The sequence below is a fragment of the Bubalus bubalis genome, chromosome 1 (genome assembly GCF_019923935.1).
Source record: "Bubalus bubalis isolate 160015118507 breed Murrah chromosome 1, NDDB_SH_1, whole genome shotgun sequence".
NCBI classification, from domain to species: Eukaryota; Metazoa; Chordata; class Mammalia; order Artiodactyla; family Bovidae; genus Bubalus; species Bubalus bubalis.
The window spans coordinates 103775400-103794802 of NC_059157.1; the positions used below are offsets into that span (position 1 = coordinate 103775400).

Below are 19403 nucleotides of genomic sequence, written 5' to 3' on the forward strand. Positions count from 1 at the left end.
TACTTTTTTCTCTCATTGGGACTGAACTGCAGATACTGAATAGTGTTTCTATCAAGTTCCAAAAGGTCTGAATTAGGAGGCCTTGATTACATTTGGCCTGTTTTAATTAAAGTTAGATCTTAAAGAAACGTAAAAGTACATAAAACAGTATGGGGAAGAGTAAGCAATGACTACATATAGCTGCTGATCTCAGAATTCAACACAATGCATTTACATTTTTTTTTGACATTTACCAGACATCACAGATTTCTACCAGAACATCACATAAGTTTATTTCAGATGTAACAGCAATGTTAAAATCAACAAGTTTAAATCTTAACCGCACCAAGTAAACTTAGCTATTTAAGTATTTTTAAAGTTATTCCCTCCAAAAAACTGAGGGAGCTTTTCTTTTCCACCCCACATTCCACGGTTTCCCAATAGTCAGTTCTATTTTTGGAGGACTCTGAATTGACAAGTAAACTGCTTTGGGGATATTTCAGAACTTCTTTCCCCAAATGAAAACTAATCTGGACAAATTATATATTGCATAGATTTCTCTGCAGATTCTTTTCTTTAGAACCTAAATGTAATTACCATATAATTTTACCTATTTGCCCCACAGAAAAAAACTATCTTCCCCCAAAAATACGATGGGTACATCTTGTGATCTTCTAGTTAATAGAATTATTTTACCTCAATGATAATTATCGTATTTCAAAATAACCAACTCAACATGGGACATTATTTCAGTCTTTACTGACTTCTAGGCACATGAAAGTGTACCTAGCTTCTACCTCTTCTACATCCTCCTCCATAAATGGATGGAATTATTTCATGTAAGTCTGATGTAGGACAATTCACGTTTTACAAACACAATTTAGGTTAAAGTCAGTGACTAGTGTGGAGAAAGAAAACACTAAAATGATAGGGAGCCTACACACTCAATTCAAAATTTTAATATTTTTTCCTCCATAAATAATATGTACTTAATTGTCATGAGGCAGCTATTCGGTTTTCATTAACCACATTTAGGGATACATTCATAGGACTGATTAGATAGTCCAGGTGAAATGGTTATAGAAATAGAGGCAGTGTCATCTCACAAAACTCATTTATATATCAAAATCTATTTTGACATCTGAAGTTTACAAAAAGACTGAATTCTTCAAACTAATCTTGCCTTCTGTAACTCAAGCATTCTTCTCTTGGCAAGAGCAAGGTGAAGCTTATCCATGAAGGTAAAGGTGCTCAATGCTAAACTTTTCTTCTAAGCTTAGATTTGGACTGCTTAAGAAACTGATACCCAAGAAATCAGCAAGGTCTTTCTACATTTTTACTATCTTAAGATTAGAACTCTATGAACTCACTCATCAACTATCTTCCTTTCCTATATTATTCTTGGCACTCAACTAAGACGGTTGAAGTCTATTGTACCTTGCATTTTCACATTCTCAAATAAGAACTTAAGATTATAAGATGTGCATAAACATTGTGTAAAATAATTTTGTCATTCAAAGTATTTGAAGAGATGAAACTTTTATGCCAGAATTCACACAAGAGGATAGATGTTATCAATCAACCTTCTTTTTAAAGTCCAATGACAGAAAATTCAAGCTCTGTGCATTGTTTTAAGTCTAATGAAAACATTTCTTAGGCCACTGGTATTGGCAATGTAGAAAATTTTAAATATTGGAGATGGAATTATGGAGGAAAGCCTGAAAATTTTAGAGGTCTTCTATCTTACAGAAAGTTACTGACCAGTCAAAGCCACTCCCTAACTGCCAGAAAATGATCTGGCATAAACCAGTCCTGTTGGTACAGGAGGTCACAGTGACATTCACGTTATTAACACTTCTAGACTTCTACTTTTCCCAAGAACAGAAGCAATGTGTTTAACAATTCCCCCTCCCCCAAATCCTTAAACTCCGTATCATAGGCACAGAATGTAAGCAAATCTGGGATGTTCTCCAACAGATAAGCAATAGCACAGCTATGTTATTCTCAAAAATACTGTCTAGATATTCTTTCCTCTAAAATCAAATGCTCAGGGGCCACACTTCTAACAGTCTGCGTTAGCTGACATTAAATGCATTTATTGTGCCACAAATCCATCTAAGCTTCCGTTTAGGTATATTTTTGTATGTCCAGGAGACAATACCTACTTCAGGTTTATTTAATGGTACTGACCTATAAAGGACATCAATTCCATATTTAAGGTCTGACCAACTACTGTGTGTTTACTGAAGAAAAACAACAGGAAAAAAAAGCAGATCACAACAATCCTCTTTAGGTCAGTTCAAGGCCATATCTCTAGCTGGGATATTAAAAAAAAAAATGAATCTCACCAGCCCATATGCTAAAAGATAATGCCACTAGTAACAATCAACAGCAGGAAAAACAAACCTGCTAAGCACCAGCCCACTCATTAGCAAAAAGCAGTTTAACTCACATACTGAGACCAAAGTCTAATACTACTGATTCAAACTGTCCCACCCACCTTCAGCCACCAGCAAGGAAGGAAGAAATAACTGCTTAACAGAACAAAATAAGCTTAGTATTTCTTACAAGGATAACAATGGCCCAACTCCTGAGATAATACTCAGAAGGACAAAAGGTGGAGTGAAGGCAATGTATAGGGATTAGTATCCCACAAAATCTTTAAAAACCCAAAGTACCACAAACACACTAAACTTGTCTAAGAGTTAGAGAACAAGATATTGCTGCTGCTTCTTTTTGTCCTTTGAAATATACAATATTTTGTAGGCTCTGCCCTTCAATGTGAAAGCAGGACATTAAAAAAAAAATGGAAATTGACACTCAAATTTTTGGGACCATATATATCTTAACTGTGAAACTAAACCGATCTATACCTTCTCCTTCCTCCAATCAAACCACCTCACAAAAATAAGAAAACTAAAACAATCCAAACATGATTAATAAGTCCTTAAAAGTTTAAAACTTTTAGAGGAAAGGGAAGCAAGTTTTGAAAGGAGGAAAAGTAAGAACAAGGAAGGGGGAAAGTTTTAAAAGAAAGGGGGGGAGGGGAATCAATGGGCCTCTCTTTTATTTGGCGACAAGCAAGTGCAAGAAAGTTCATCTGTAATTTGTTCAGTTGTCTGTCTTTTGCACATCTGCGTTCTGGCCAGAAGGGACTTTGAGGTTTTTCTGCAGCACGTGAGCATCTGCGGGCTCTATCCTCTTATAGTAGTTCTTCTTTGTCTCAATAATCTCAAAGCCAAACTTTCTGTAGAAGTCAATTGCAGACTCATTGCTGATCTGGACATGCCTGAGATGTAAAAGGATATCAGAAAAAAGAAATGAAGATTTCATCAGCTTTTATGTATCCTCCACAGATAGCTTCAAATTGGTTGAAAATGAGAATAATCTTAATATCTGTATTATAAAAGAATCCATATTGGAAGCTATATCCAATATCCTATGATAAACCATAATGGAAAAGAATATTAAAAAAAAATATAAGTGTGTAACTGAGTCACTCTGCTGTCAGCAGAGGCTGGCACAATACTACTGTAAACCAACTAAGCTTCAATGAAAATACAAGAAGCCAAAGTTGCCATCTTCGCCTTACTCGTAAGATTCAAGTACAAATCAGCTAAGTACCCTCTGATTTTGATTATTAAATTCTACTAATAAACAGCGTGTCACTGAAAGCCCTGAACAAAACTCAAAATGACATGATAAAAGTAATATTTCTGTTATTCATTTCTTACATTCTGAAGACTTAATCTGGGCTTCACATCTGTGACTTAGGAACTCCCACCCCAAAGTAATAAAGCAAGAATGTTTTATCAAAGGTTCCTTATCTATTATTAAAACAAAACAAACTTCATAACTATTGTTAATACTTCCATGGTATTTCCAAAAGACAGTAAGTGACCAGATTTAAATTTTTCTAGTAAAGATTTCTATTGCCAATTTATTAAATTCTTTAGATACGATCATTAAGGACGACTTTACTTACAGATAGATGTTGTCAAAAGTGCCATCTTTTTCACAGATGTTTAAGACATGATTTAACATTTTAGTTCCTATTAACGAGACAAACAACAAATAAGTAATCTCATAAAAATCAATCTTTAAATTAAACATCTTTTTGAGTCCTAAAGGAATTTGAGGTAAACATCAGGCAGTCTGATTTTCCAAAATTTTGTTCTCTCTACACTACCTACTATGTTTAAAACTTCTAGCAGAAAAGCAATCTTATACCCTTCCAGTAAGAAGGAAAACAGAAAAAGGAAAAGGGTTATTAGTAACAAATCTATACAGGGCTTGCAACTGAATTATGTTAATAAGCGTCTTTGAAGAAGAATACAAAAATTAGAATTGTTACCAATTCCTAGCCTTCGGTATGGCGCCAGACAGCCTAGTGTCATGATGTAAAGTCGCTTCTGATTCTGTGAATGATCCACCCTACAGCACACTGCGCCCACTGCGATATCATTGAAGTAGGCTGCCACAGAAAACAGAGACACAAGATTTAGCAGACACAGCAACATATTTTACTGACTCTTCCCTTCCCTTAGACAGCAGTTAAATTGCTGCTATCAGAATTAATTACATTTTTATCAGCTACTCTTAAGTATCAATAGCCTCAAAAATATCCTAAACCTCCTTAAGAATTTAAGACCCCTTTTGAGTAAAGCTAAATATTGGAAACACAGACACAGTCTAAATAAGAAAAAATATTTAGCATCTCCTTCTAAAATTCAAGTATTTATCTTGATTTGCCTCAGAACCTGGACTGCCCCCACTTCCTCACTTGTAAAACAATGAGATTAAATTAGTTATCTCTTTTCTTTGCTCTAATTAAAACCAAGGTGTCAAGAACATGAACAAACAAATGAAAAGAAGAAGAAAAAGCACATCCTACCAAGTTTTGCTAGTTCGCCAACCTCCAACACATCCTTGTAGAACTTGTCATTGTAGCTGACTGGAAAGATGACCTGGTTTAATCTCTTCAGCTGTTTAATATTGTGTGGTGTCACATCTCCCAGCTCGATCCGGCTACTGGAACAAACCAAAATGTACTCAATAAAATATAATAAGCTTCGTTTGTTATGATGGACATTAAATTAAATTAAATTAAATTAAAAGGGTACCAAGTCTTTTTAACATGACTGACAAATTCGACCCTTTCATAGCAACCTCATATTCCTATGAACATCACCATTTATAAGTAGATTTTGCCTGTCATTGCATCCAGATTCCAACTCCTAGCTTTCATTTCATTTTCATGTATACACAATTGTGTATACATTTAGAGACAAATGCAATACACAACAATTACTAAGAAGGCCGGAATAATAATCTACATAAACGCCAACATTTTCAGAGAAATTTAAAGATACTTATGACTGATCAAAAAAGATTTATGATACCTAATTGGCAAAGGGGTAGCAAGATTTTTATATTCTGCTGGCAGGTAGCAAGATTTTTATATTCTGCTGGCAGGGATGTTAGTACGTAAATAGATATTGTGTCTTCCACAATATCTCTGGAAGACAATCTAGCACTATGTATTGAGAAGCCTAAAAAGAACACCTTCATCAAAGCAACCCCACTGTAGGAATTTACTCTAAGAAAATAATCAAAACATGCAAAAATCATGGGTATTCTATTCACTTGACACAGGGACCACACATGGGGTGGTAATCAAATGCAGATTACAGGAACCACCCACTCCCACCACGAGCCTCACCCCCACCCAATCCCCACCAACTCCCACCACACACACACACACCTTCAGAAGCAGAATCTCTGGAAATGCAACACAGGAATCTACATTTTGAAAGCAAAACAAAACCAACCAACCAAAACAAACCCCAGCTTGAAAACTACTTATCAAAAACACAAAACACACAAAAAACCCTACTTATCAAAAACAGTAGCACTGCTAAGAAACTATACTTAACAACTGGTTCCATGGGAAAAAGACTAATAAAAATTTTGGGACTCACAGTAATAAAGTTGTTTTGCCCATAATGAAAGTGAAAGTCACACAATCTTGTCCAACTCTTTGAGACCCCCATGGACTATACAGTCCATGGAATTCTCCAGGCCAGAATACTGGAGTGGGTAGCCATTCCATTCTCCAGGGGATTTTCCCAACCCAGGGATCGAACCCAGGTCTCCCACATTGCAGGCAGATTCTTTACCAGCTGAGCCACAAGGGAAGCCCAATAATACTGGAGTGGGTAGCCTATCCCTTCTCCAGTGGATCTTCCTGAGTCAGGAACTGAATTGGGGTCTGGTCTCCTACAGTGCAGGCTAATTTTTTACCAACTGAACTATCAGAGAAGCCCAACCTGTCAACAAATGAAATTTTTAGGAGCTCAAGTCAATCTCAGCACCACAAGCTAAACATTGATCAACAGTGACAAGACAAACCTAAAACCTTAATAGTAGGTGGTAAAAAGATTTACAGAAAACAATGTCAAATCAAACATTGAATTCAAAAATAAACAAATGAATTCAAAAATAAACAAAACAATCCCAGACCAACCAAACTAGAAAATGATGGAGGTCCTACTGCTAGGTGCTAGTTCCAGATCACAGTGACATTAGTCAATAGCAGGAAAATGCCAACAGTGCACCTTTATTAATCATTTACATCATATGCACAGAGGTTTTGAAAACTCTGTTGGATGACTAAATAAAAAGGTTAATCATTGCACTTTTATAATGACTTAAAAAAAGAAAAAGAAAAAATCTGAGTGTCCACAATTAGAGGACTGGTTAATTAAATACAGCATGATACATTTATACTACTAGCACAGAAAAATACTGATATATTGTTTTCTGGGGGGGAATATATGTATGTATATTTTCCCAACTTTTGTTAACATATAAAAAAACGTTTGTGCTGAGAATTGTAGATAATTTTGATAATAATATTCTCTGAAATATTATAAAAAAAAGAACCTGATTACAGATCATTATGCTCATTTGGAACATTAGTCTTTCTAACTCAATTATTTCATTGTTATGGTACCGATTTTTATTGTTCACTATGACTGACCACACTTGTATATCTGGCATGTGTTAAAATGTAAGCACACTGAATTTCTTAGCAACCACACAAAATTTTAAGATGCAGACTTCCAGTAAAAAACACAGTCTACTCTTTTTTAAAGAAGGATTCCTTTCATTTAGTTAATTAACACATCAACTTTTTATTTTGGTGAGAACATTTAAGCTCTACTGTTGCTTAAAGTTCTCCAAGCCAGGCTTCAGCAATATTGAACCATGAACTTCCTGATGTGCAAGCTGGTTTTAGAAAAGGCAGAGGAACCAGAGGTCAAATTGCCAACATCTGCTGGATCATGGAAAAAGCAAGAGACTTCCAGAAAAACATCTATTTCTGCTTTATTGACTATGCCAAAGCCTTTGACTGTGTGGATCACAAGAAACTGTGGAAAATTCTTCAAGGGATGGGAATACCAGACCACCTGATCTGCCTCTTGAGAAATCTGTATGCAGGTCAGGAAGCAACAGTTAGAACTAGACATGGAACAACAGACTGGTTCCAAATAGGAAAAGCAGTTCGTCAAGGCTGTATATTGTCACCCTGCTTATTTAACTTCTATGCAGAGTACATCATGAGAAACGCTGGACTGGAAGAAACACAAGCTGGAATCAAGATTGCTGGGAGAAATATCAATAACCTCAGATATGCAGATGACACCACCCTTAGGCAGAAAGTGAAGAGGAACTAGAAAGCCTCTTGATGAAAGTGAAAGTGGAGAGTGAAAAAGTTGGCTTAAAGCTCAACATTCAGAAAACGAAGATCATGGCATCCGGTCCCATCACGTCATGGGAAATAGACGGGGAAACAGTGGAACAGTGTCAGACTTTTATTTTTCTGGGCTCCAAAATCACTGCACATGGTGACTGCAGCCATGAAATTAAAAGACGCTTACTCCTTGGAAGGAAAGTTATGACCAACCTAGATAGCATATTCAAAAGCAGAGACATTACTTTGCCAACAAAGGTTCGTCTAGTCATGGCTATGGTTTTTCCTGTGGTCATGTATGGATGTGAGAGTTGGACTGGGAAGAAGGCTGAGCGCCGAAGAATTGATGCTTTTGAACTGTGGTGTTGGAGAAGACTCTTGAGAGTCCCTTGGACTGCAAGGAGATCCAACCAGTCCATTCTGAAGGAGATCAGCTCTGGGATTTCTTTGGAAGGAATGATGCTGAAGCTGAAACTCCAGTACTTTGGCCACCTCAAGTGAAGAGCTGACTCATTGGAAAAGACTCTGATGCTGGGAGGGATTGGGGGCAAGAGGAGAAGGGGACGACAGAGAACGAGATGGCTGGATGGCATCACCGACTCGATGGACGTGAGTCTGGGTGAACTCCGGGAGTTGGTGATGGACAGGGAGGCCTGGCGTGCTGCGCTTCATGGGGTCACAAAGAGTCAGACACGACTGAGCGACTGATCTGATCTGATCTGATAGTGTTATCAACTATATTTTAGATTCTCTGAGGTTATTCACCTTATAGCTGAAAGTTTGTACCCATTCACCAACCTGGCAATCACTTTCCTACAGTTTGTATCAGCATGACACTTTTCTTTTTTAAAGAGTCCACGTACAAGTGATACTATCCAGTATTTGTCTTTATCTGGCTTATTTCACTTAGCCAAATATTACTCTTCGGTATTATACTACAAACTGAGTGCAGTAATTTATTTTAAATATAAGACAGGTTATATTGATTACATTTAGAACACACTAAAAACAACTCCAGGGAAATTTCCTGGTAGTCCAATGGTTAAGGCGCCACAGTTTCATTGCAGGAGGCACAGGTCTGATCTCTGGCTGGGGAACTAACATTCTGCATGCTGTGCAGAACAGCAAAAAAAAAAAAAATCTCCATTGCTCTTAAAAGCCAGTCTCTGTATTTTAAGTGATTGCAAATTCACATTATGAACTCTAATAGTAGACAACAATGAAGGAACACTTCAGAATCCATGAAGTCAAGCTTCTAGATAACAACTTTAAAGAACTTGAGTTTTTAGAGTTTAAGAATAATTTCTAGGTAATTACCATGCAGATGGTGACTGCGGCCATGAATTTAAAAGACACTCCTTGGAAGAAAAACTATGATAAACTTAGACAGTGTATTAAAAAGTAGGGACATTATTTTACCAACAAAGGTCCATATAGTCAAAGCTATGGTTTTTCCAGTAGTCATATATGGATGTGAGACTTGGACTATAAAGAGAGCTGAGCACCGAAGAACTGATGCTTTTGAAACTGTGGGGTTGGAGAAGACTCTTGAGAGTCCCTTGGACAGCAAGATCAACCCAGTCTATCCTAAAGGAAATCAGTCCTGAAAATTCATTGGAAGGACTGATGCTGAAGCTCCAATACTTTGGCCACCTGCTGGGAAGAACTGACTCACTAGAAAAGACCCTGATGCTGGGAAAGACTGAAGACAAGAGAAGGGGACAACAGAGGATGAGATGGTTGGATGGCATCACTGACTTGATGGACAGGAGTTTGAGCAAGCTCCAGGAGATGGTGACAGACAGGGAAGCCTGGTGTGCTGCAGTCTGTGGGGTTGCAAAGGGCTGGACATGACTGAGAGACTGAACTGAATTGAACCCTGCTTCATGATTATAAATAAATTTTTTAAAAGATAATAACCAGGTACTGTGTGATTTCATACAGAAGAAAAAGGTGGCTGTGGTGCAGTGTGATAGACTGAAACTAATAAAAGGTAACTACTAAAAAAGTTTCCATCAGGGTGGGCAGTCATGACTGAACAGAGAACTTTCCTTAGTGGTCCAGTGGTGAAGAATCCACCTGCCAATGCAGGGGGCACAGGTTCAATCCCTGGTCCCAGAAGATTCCACATGCCCTGGGGCAACTAAGCCTGGTGCCACAACTCTGAGCCCATGTGCCATGAAGCCCATGCTCTCCAACAAGAGAAGCCACTGCACTGCAACTAGGTAAGTCCTGGTTCAGTGCAACTAGAAAAAGCCCCTATGCAGCAACAAAGACCCAGTGCAGTAAAGAAATAAACCTTTAAAAAAAGAATAATATAGAATACAATTTAACTTATATGCAGAGTACTACATGACAAACGCTGGGCTGGAGGAAGCACAAGCTAGAATCAAGAATGCCAGGAGAAATATCAATAACCTCAGATATGCAGATAACACCATACTTATGGCAGAAAGTGAAGAAGAACTAAAGAGCCTTTTGACAAAGTGAAAGATGCGAGTGAAAAAATTGGCTTAAAGCTGAACTTTCAGAAAACTAAGATCATGGCATCCGGTCCCATCACTTCATGGCAAATAGATGGGGAAACAGTGGAAAACAGTGGCTGACTTTATTTTTCTGGGCTCCAAAATCACTGCAGATTGTGACTGCAGCCATGAAATTAAAAGACACTTAACTCCTTGGAAGGAAAGTTATGACCAACCTAGACAGAGTATTAAAAAGCAACAAAGGTCCATCTAGTCAAAGCTTTGGTTTTTCCAGTGGTCATGTATGGATGTGAGAGTTGGACTATAAAGAAAGCTGAGCACCAAGGAATTAATGCTTTTGAACTGTGGTGTTGGAGAAGACTCTTCAGAGTCCCTTGGACTGCAAGGAGATTCAATCAGTCCATCCTAAGGGAGATCAGTCCTGGGTATTCATTGGAGGGACTGATGCTGAAGCTGAAACTCCAATATTTTGGCCACCTGATGCGAAGAGCTGACTCATTGGAAAAGACCCTGATGCTGGGAAAGATTGAGGGCAGGAGGAGAAGGGGACGACAGGATGAGATGGTTAGATGGCATCACTGAGTCAATGGACATGGATTTGGGTGGACTCTGGGAGTTGGTGATGCACAGGGAGGCCTGGCGTGCTGCGGTTCATGGAGTCGCAGAGTCAGACACGACTGAGCGACTGAACGGAATCATTAGGGAATACACACCTTAATCTTTCCCTGCCTAATTTAAATCCAGCACCACAGATATGAGTTAGGTGTATAGTCTTCCAATGTTCTTCTCTGCACATACACACTAACAAATGTTTAAGAAAAAAATTAATCAAGTTTGATTTTTTAAATTGAAGTATAGTTGATTTACCATGTTGTACCAATATCTGCTGTACAATAAAGTGACTCACGTATATACACTCTTTTTTAAATATTGTTTTCCATTATGTTTATCTAAGGAGATAGGATATAGTTACATGTGCTATACAATAGGACTCTGTTGTTTATAATCAATTCTTATCATTACCAGACAGTCAGCATATGGGAGAAACAGAATCTCAAAATGTCTATTAAATGTAATTTCGTCAGCAAAATTCACCTTCAAATACAATTTAACTCTGTTGAACATGATATTCTGATTGAAATGGAACACTTCTGTAATCCTGATCAACTAGTTCCAAATTATTCCAAGATGTAGATATTCTAAATATATCACAGAGGTATCAACTTATAAATTAAGTAAAGAATGTGTAGTATCAACAGCATAAACAGACAGAGCTATGTAGAAATGTCAAGTAATTAGAACACCATTTGGCTGTAAACAACCAAAAAGCTTTTAAAAGTCTGAAAAAATCTGATCCAAAAATTAGTAGCTTTAAAAATTTTTTGAAATCAAAGAAAAATAGAGCTTTTAAGAATTCCATCTGTGAATCTAAAATTTTCTACAGTTCTTAAGAATGTAGTAAGTTATCTATTAAAACATAAATCAGGCCCATTTCAGTAAATATTTCAGCATCTATGTGCTAACACCTGGAATGCAAAGGAGTTTACATCTAGTAGAAAATACAGTGTGATAGTAATAGCAAACACATCGGATCAGTTTTGTTCAAGTGCACCCGACTCTTTGCCACTCCATGGACAGCAGCATGCCAGGAATCCCTGTCCATCACCAACTCCCGGAGCTTGCTCAAACTCAGGTCCACTGAGTTGGTGATACCATCCAACCATCTTATCCTCTGTTGTCCCCTTCTCCCCCTGCCTTCAATCTTTCCCAGCATCAGGGTCTTTTCTAATGAGTCAATTTTTCCCATCAGGTGTATATGTATATAAAATATAAAATACTAGAATGGAAGTGATCTTGGGAAAGGTAATGGAGAATGACCATAAGTTTGTTTTGTGGGAGGGCAAGAACTGCAAAATATATCCATGTACAAGGGCAAACGAGAAGCCCCAGCAAGACAGAAGGAGGGGGAAATCGAATTTACAATCAAATCCCATACCCGCCAGAGACACTCGGAGGGCTTAAGCAAAACCTTGTGTATGCGCACCAGGAGACTCCACAGAGACTGAGAAAGACCTGCCTTTGAGGGTTTGATTGTCTTATGTGGAGGTACGGGTCAGCAGTGGCCTGCCGCAGGGGCAGGGGCTCTGGCTGCAGCAGACCTAGGTGTGGCATAAGCCCTCTTGAAGGAGGTCGTCATTCACCCCACTATAGAGCCGCTAGAACTTAACACCAGACTGGGGAAACACAGTCTTGGAGGGCACAAACAGAACCTTGTGTGCACCAGGACCCAGGAGAAAGGAGCAGTGATCCCACAAGAGACTGACCCAGAAGTGTCCGTCAGTGTCCGCTAGTCTCCAGCGGAGGCGTGGGTTGGTGGTGGCCTGCTGCAGGGTGAAGGGCACTGAGTGTGGCATTATCCACATTACCTCCATCATAGTTTGGCCTCAGGTCAAACAACAAGGAGGGAATACAGGCCCTCCCAACAACAGAAAATTGGACTGAAAATTTACTGGGAATGGCTCCGCCCATCAGAACAAGACCCAGTTACCCTCTCAGTCAGTCTCTCCCATCAGGAAGCTTCCACAAGCCTCTTATCTTTATCCATCAGACTGCAGACAGACTGAAAACCACAATCACAGAAAACCAACCAATCTGATCACATGGACCACAGCCTTGTCTAACTCAATTAAACTATGAGCCATGCCCTGTAGGGCCACCCAAGACAGACGTGTCATGGTGGAGAGTTCTGACAAAAAGTGGTCCACTGGAGAAGGGAATGGCAAAACCACTTCAGTTATCTTGCCCGGAGAACCCCATGAACAGTATGAAAAGGCAAAAAGATAGGACACTGAAAGATGAACTCCCCAGGTTGGTAGGTGCCCAATATGCTACTGGAGAAGAGTGGAGAAATAATTCCAGAAAGAATGAAGAGATGGAGCCAAAGCAAAAACACCACCCAGCTGTGGACGGTGATGGAAGTCAAATCCGATGCTGTAAAGAGCAAAACCAGAAATGTTAGGTCCATGAATCAAGGCAAACTGGAAGTGGTCAAACAGGAGATGGCAAGAGTGAACATAGACATTTTAGGAATCTGTGAACTAAAATGGACTGGAATGGGTGAATTTAACTCAGATGACCACTATATCTACTACTATGGACAAGAATCCCTTAGAAGAAATGGAGTAGCCATTACAGTCAACAAGAGAGTCTCAAAAGCAGTACTTATGCAATCTCAAAAATGACAGAAAAAAAAAAAAAAAAACACACGACAGAATAATATCTGTTCATTTCCAAGGCAAACAATTCGACATCACAGTAATCCAAGTCTGTGACCCAACCAGTAATGCTGAAGAAGCTGAATGGTTCTGTGAAGACCTATAACACCTTCTAGAACTAACATCCAAAAAAGATGTCCTTTTCATTATAGAGGACTGGAATGCAAAAATAAGGGAGTCAAGAAATACCCTGAGTAACAGGCAAATTTGGCCTTGGAGTACAGAATGAAACAGGCCAAAGGCTAACAGAGTTTTGCCAAGAGAACGCGCTGGTCATAGCAAACACCCTCTTCCAACAATACAAGAGAAGACTCTACACATGGGCATCACCAGATGATCAATACTGAAATCAGACTGATTATACTTTTTGCAGACAAAGATGGAGAAGCTCTATACAGTCAGCAAAAACAAGACTGGGAGCTGACTGTGGCTCAGAGCACGAACTCCTTATTGCCAAATTCAGACTTAAAAGTAGGGAAAAGTGCTAGACCATTCAGGTATGACCTAACTGAAATCTCTTACGATTGTACAGTGGAAGTGACAAATAGATTCAAGAGATTAGATCTGTTACACAGAGTGCCTGATGAACTATGGACAGAGCTTTGTGACACTGTACAGGAGGCAGGGATAAAGACCATCCCCAAGAAAAAATGCAAAAAGGCAAAATGGATGTCTGAGGAGGCCTTACAAATAGCTATGAAAAGAAGAGAAGCAAAAGGCAAAGGAGAAAAGGAAAGATATACCCATTTGAATGCAGAGTTCCAAAGAAGAGCAAGGAGAGATAAGAAAGCCTCCCTCAGTGATCAATGCAAAAAAATAGAGGAAAACAACAGAATAGGAAACAACAGAATGGGAAAGACTAGAGATCTCTTCAAGAAAATGAGAAACACCAAGGGAACATTTCATGCAAAGATGGGAACAATAAAGGACATAAATGGTATGGACCTAAAAGAAGCAAAGATATTAAGAAGAGGTGGCAAGAATACACAGAGGAACTATACAGAAAAGATCTTCATGACCTAGAGAACCACAATGGTGTGATCACTCACCTAGAGCCAGACATCCTGGAATGCAAAGTCAAGTGGGACTTAGAAAGCATCACTATGAGCAAAGCAGTGGAGGTGATGGAATTCCAGTTGAGCTATCTCAAATCCTGAAAGATGATGCTGTGAAAGTGCTGCACTCAGTACATCAGCAAATTTGGGAAACTCAGCAGTGGCCATGGAGAACACAACGGCACCCCACTCCAGTACTCTTGCCTGGAAAATCCCATGGACGGAGGAGCCTGGTAGGCTGCAGTCCATGGAGTCGCTAAGAGTCGGACACAACTGAGCAACTTCACTTTCACTTTCATGCATTGGAGAAGGAAATGGCAACCCACTCCAGTATTCTTGCCTGGAGAATCCCAGGGACAGAGGAGCCTAGCGGGCTGCCGTCCATGGGGTCGCACAGAGTCGGACACGACTGAAACGACTTAGCAGCAGCAGCAGTGCTTAAGTGACGGAGAAGGCAATGGCACTCCACTCCAGTACTCTTGCTTGGGAAATCCCATGGATGGAGGAGCCTGGAAGGCTGCAGTCCATGGGGTCGCTGAGGGTGGGACACGACTTCACTTTCACTTTCACTTTCAGCAGTGGCCACAGGACTGAAAAAGGTCAATTTTCATTCCAGTCCCAAAGAAAGGCAATGCCAAAGAATGTTTAAACTACCACACAATTGCACTCATCTCACACACTAGCAGAGTAATGCTCAAAATTCTCCAAGCCAGGCTTCAACAGTACATGAACTATGAACTTCCAGATGTTCAAGCTGGATTTAGAATAGGCAGAGGAACCAGAGATTAAATTGCCAACATCCACTGGATCACAGAAAAAGCAGGTGAGTTCCAGAGAAACATCTACTTCTGCTTTGTTGACTATGCCAAAGCCTTTGACTGTGTGGATCACAAAAACTGTGGAAAATTCTGAGAGACACGGGAATACTAGACGTCCTGACCTGCTTCCTGAGAAATCTGTATGCAGGTCAAGAAGCAATAGTTAGAACGGGACATGGAACAGACTGGTTCCAAATCAGGAAAGGAGTACGTCAAGGCTGTATATTGTCACCCTGCTTATTTAACTTATATGCAGAGTACATCATGAGAACACTGGGCTGGATGAAGCACAAGCTGGAATCAAGATTGCCGGGAGAAATACCAATAACCTCAGATATGCAGATGATACCACCCTTACGGCAGAAGCATAGAAGAACTAAACAGCCTCTTGATGAAAGTGAAAGAGGAGAGCGGAAAAGTTGGCTTAAAACTCAACATTCAAAAAACTAAGATCATGGCATCCAGGCCCATCACTTCATGGCAAATAGATGGGGAAACAATGCAAACAGTGAGAGACTTTATTTTTCTGGGCTCCAAAATCACTGCAGATGGTGACTACAGCCATATTAAAAGACGCTTACTCCTTGGAAGGAAAGTTATGACCAACCTAGATGGCATATTAAAAAGCAGAGATCTTACTTTGCCAACAAAGGTCTGTCTAGTCAAGGCTATGGTTTTTCCAGTAGTCATGTACGGATGTGAGAGTTGGACTATAAGGAAAGCTGGGCATCAAAGAATTGATGCTTTTGAACTGTGGTTGTGAAGATACTCTTCAAAGTCCCTTAGACATCAAGAAGATCTAACCAATCCATCCTAAAGGAAATCAGTCCTGAATATTCATTGCAAGGACTGATGCTGAAGCTCCAATACTTTGGCCACCTGATGCAAAGAACTGACTCATTTGAAAAGACCCTGGTGCTGGGAAAGGTTGAAGGCGGAGGAGAAAGGGATGACAGAGGATGAGATGGCTGGATGGCATCACCAACTTGATGGACATAACTTTAAGCAAGCTACGTGAGTTGGTGATGGACAGGGAAGCCTGGCGTGCTGCAGTCCCCGGGGTCACAAAAGAATCAGACACGACTGAGTGACCAAACTGAAGGAGACAGTAGAACATCAACAAAGAGAAATCATGTATTCCCCAAACCACCCCCCCCCCAGTTTGCTATAGTAAAACAAAGTATGCTTTTATGTAATAAACATGGAAGCTGGGGTTGAAGAGGAAGCAGAACCAATTTTATAAGGGCCTTGCACATCGAGTCCGTATTCCTCGTGTTCTCTACCTACCTTTTCTTGGTGACTTCAATCCATATATAGTCCTATGAATTTAATGCTGCCAACCCAATTTCTGTCTCTTCCTAGAAGTCACTCCTATACGCAAAAGCATCTCTAGCAGACACTTCAAATTAAACATATCCAAAAATAAATATCTGATCTTACCCAGGAAATCTGCTTCACCTGCAATTTGCCCTATCTCAGTTGGTGGCCTTTCCATCCTTGGCTGAAAGTTATTTTGTCACCCCCGTTTAAGTCAGTTTAAATGATACATCAATAAGTCTTACCCTGACACAGCCTTCTCCACCCTTACAATATCTTTGATAGGTTTTCTTATCTTGACTGGCATCAAAGAAAGTTTGGAAGCGTTTCACTTCTTCTTGCTCTATTTTCAAGTTATGTTATTAAGAGCACAAACGTCTGGGACTGTTATGAGTTGGTGAATCAATAATCCTTTTATCATTTTGAAATGCCCACCTTTTTGATGTAATATTGCTCGTCTTACAGTCTACTTCCCTTATCAGATAATAGAGACACACTGCCTTCTTCTAATCAATGTTGCATAGTGTATTTTCTACCACTCTTTGAACTTCTATGTTCCTTATCTTCTTGTAAAGAGCATATGCCTAAGTCTTGTTCCTTTAATCTGATAATGAGAGCATTCAGTCTGCTCAGATTTAATATAAGTGTTGTTGTAGTCTATTCAAGTCTATCAGTTTGCAGTTTTCTAATCTATATCAACTATTAGTTGTTCCCTTATTTTTCCAGGCTTTTTGAGGATAAATTTGCTTAGGGAAAAAAAAAATTCTTTAGATTAAAAATAAGAGTTCACATAAAAATTTTTTTAATTCTTTTTTTCCTTTGGTTACATTGCACAGTTTACAGGATCTTAGTTCCCCAACCAGAGATCGAACCTGAGCCCACAGGAGTGAAAGCACCAAGCTCTAACCACTAGGGTGCCAAGCAATTCCCTATAGAAAATTAACTTTAGGCATATGGTTGTGAGTTTTGAAAAATATGTATAGTCACCAAACTACCACTGGATCATCAAGAAACAATGATTCTATCACCCCCAAAGTGTCCTACATGACCTTTTGCAGTTTCACTCTACCACCACTCCCAGGAAGCCATTTACATTTTGTTCCCCATAGTTCTGCCTGAGTCATCACATAAACGGAATCACAATACACAGTCATTTGCATGGCTTCTTTCATTCAGCATAATGCCTTTGAGATTCACCACACTATTATCATCAACAGTTCATTCCTATACAGGTGGAGTACGAGTTTATACTTTTATTGAAGAGCATTTGGGTGTTTCTAGTTTTGGGAGATTATAAAGTTGCTACAACTTCTGTACAGATTCTTGTGTGAATGTAAGTTTTTCTTTATCCTAAATATGTAGGAGAAGGGGTGCTGGCTCATTAGCTAAGTATCCAAGAGTTTCAGGTGTTCTGCATTTAAATTAGCATTTGGCAGTATGAACCTTTAAAATTTATCCCTAATAGATTGGTAGTGACATTTCATTGTGATTCTAATTTGCATATCCCTAAATAATGGTGAACATCTTTTCGTGTACTTCTTTGCCACTGATGTATCTTCTATGGTAAAGGAGATGTTGCGATCTATTACTCAAAAAACTGGGTTTGAAATATTGAGACTTAAGTTACTATGAACACAGGTCCTTTGCAAGTTATGTGTGTTGCAGAAGATTTCTCTCAGCTGTGGCTTTTTTCATTTTCTTAGCAGTGTTTTTTACACAGCAGAAGGTATACATTTTGAAGAAATTCTGTGGATCATACTTTTCAGAGTCATATCTAACAAATCTTTGTCTGACCCAAGGTCATTTAGATTTTTGTTTTCTTCTAGAAGTTTTATTACATTTAGGTGTATGAACCCAATCCCTGTACATTGTTCTTGTTTTTCTCTTAAACAGCCTTCTTGAAGTATGATTTACATAGTATAAAATTCACCTACTTTAAGTGTACAATTCAAGGATTTTAATTTTTAATAATAGAGTTGTGACCCTAACAATATTGAGTCTTCCTGCCCATGCACAGGGTGTATGTCTCCATTTACTGACCTTTTTTCACACTTTTCAGCAATGTTTAGTAGTTTTCAGTCTGCAGGTTTTTTACATCTTTGGTCAGGTTTGTCCCTAAGTATTTCACTTTTTTGATGCTTCTGTAAATGCTTTTTTAAAAAAAATTCATTTTGGCCACACAGTGTCTTGTGTAGCCGGTGGAAACTATGACCTTCACTGCAGCATTCGGCATCTAGTTCCCTAACCAGGGATCAAACCCAGGCCCCTTGCATTAGGAGCACAGAGTCTTAGTCACTGAACCAACAGGGAATCCCAATAGTATTTTGTTTTAATGTTAATTTTCAGTAGTTTGTTGCTTGGTATATGGAAACACAATTTCCTGCTGTAAGGATGTGAAGTTATCTTAAATACTCAATGTATAATAAAAAAGTCTAACAAAAAACCATTTATATAGAGTTGTTAAACCATCCTCTCAATTTAGCTTTAGAGCATTCATGTCATACCCCTCAAATCTCTCATGCACAGTGAGATAAATCCCCTTACCTACTCCAAGGCAGCCACTAAATTCACCTTCTTTCTCAAGACTTACCATTTCTGAACATTTCATATAACGTGATCTTTTGAACTAGACTTCTTTCACACAGCATGTTTCTGAGGTTCAACTATATTCCAATTTGTCAGTAGCTGAATAGTATTTCATTGTATGAATATATCAC

At 39.0% G+C, this 19403-nt stretch overlaps 1 protein-coding gene across 3 annotated transcripts in view; it reads right to left on the reverse strand.

Annotated features, from left to right (window-relative positions):
- Nucleotides 1-250: 250 nt before the first annotated feature.
- The window catches only part of NAA50 (N-alpha-acetyltransferase 50, NatE catalytic subunit), a 32223-nt gene continuing 13070 nt past the window's right edge, over nt 251-19403 (reverse strand). Inside the window, exons 1-5 of one of the 3 annotated variants that reach the window (XM_006076359.4) lie at nt 5135-5142; nt 4874-5010; nt 4334-4453; nt 3965-4031; nt 251-3268 (exon numbers count right to left, since the gene is read on the reverse strand). In XM_006076359.4, coding sequence (XP_006076421.1) covers nt 3091-3268; nt 3965-4031; nt 4334-4453; nt 4874-5010; nt 5135-5142 — 510 coding nt within the window. In that variant the 3' untranslated portion in view covers nt 251-3090. Of the gene's footprint in view, nt 3269-3964; nt 4032-4333; nt 4454-4873; nt 5011-5134; nt 5143-19403 lie in introns of those variants that run through there. The other 2 variants (XM_006076358.4, XM_025284267.3) reach the window with 2 other exon arrangements.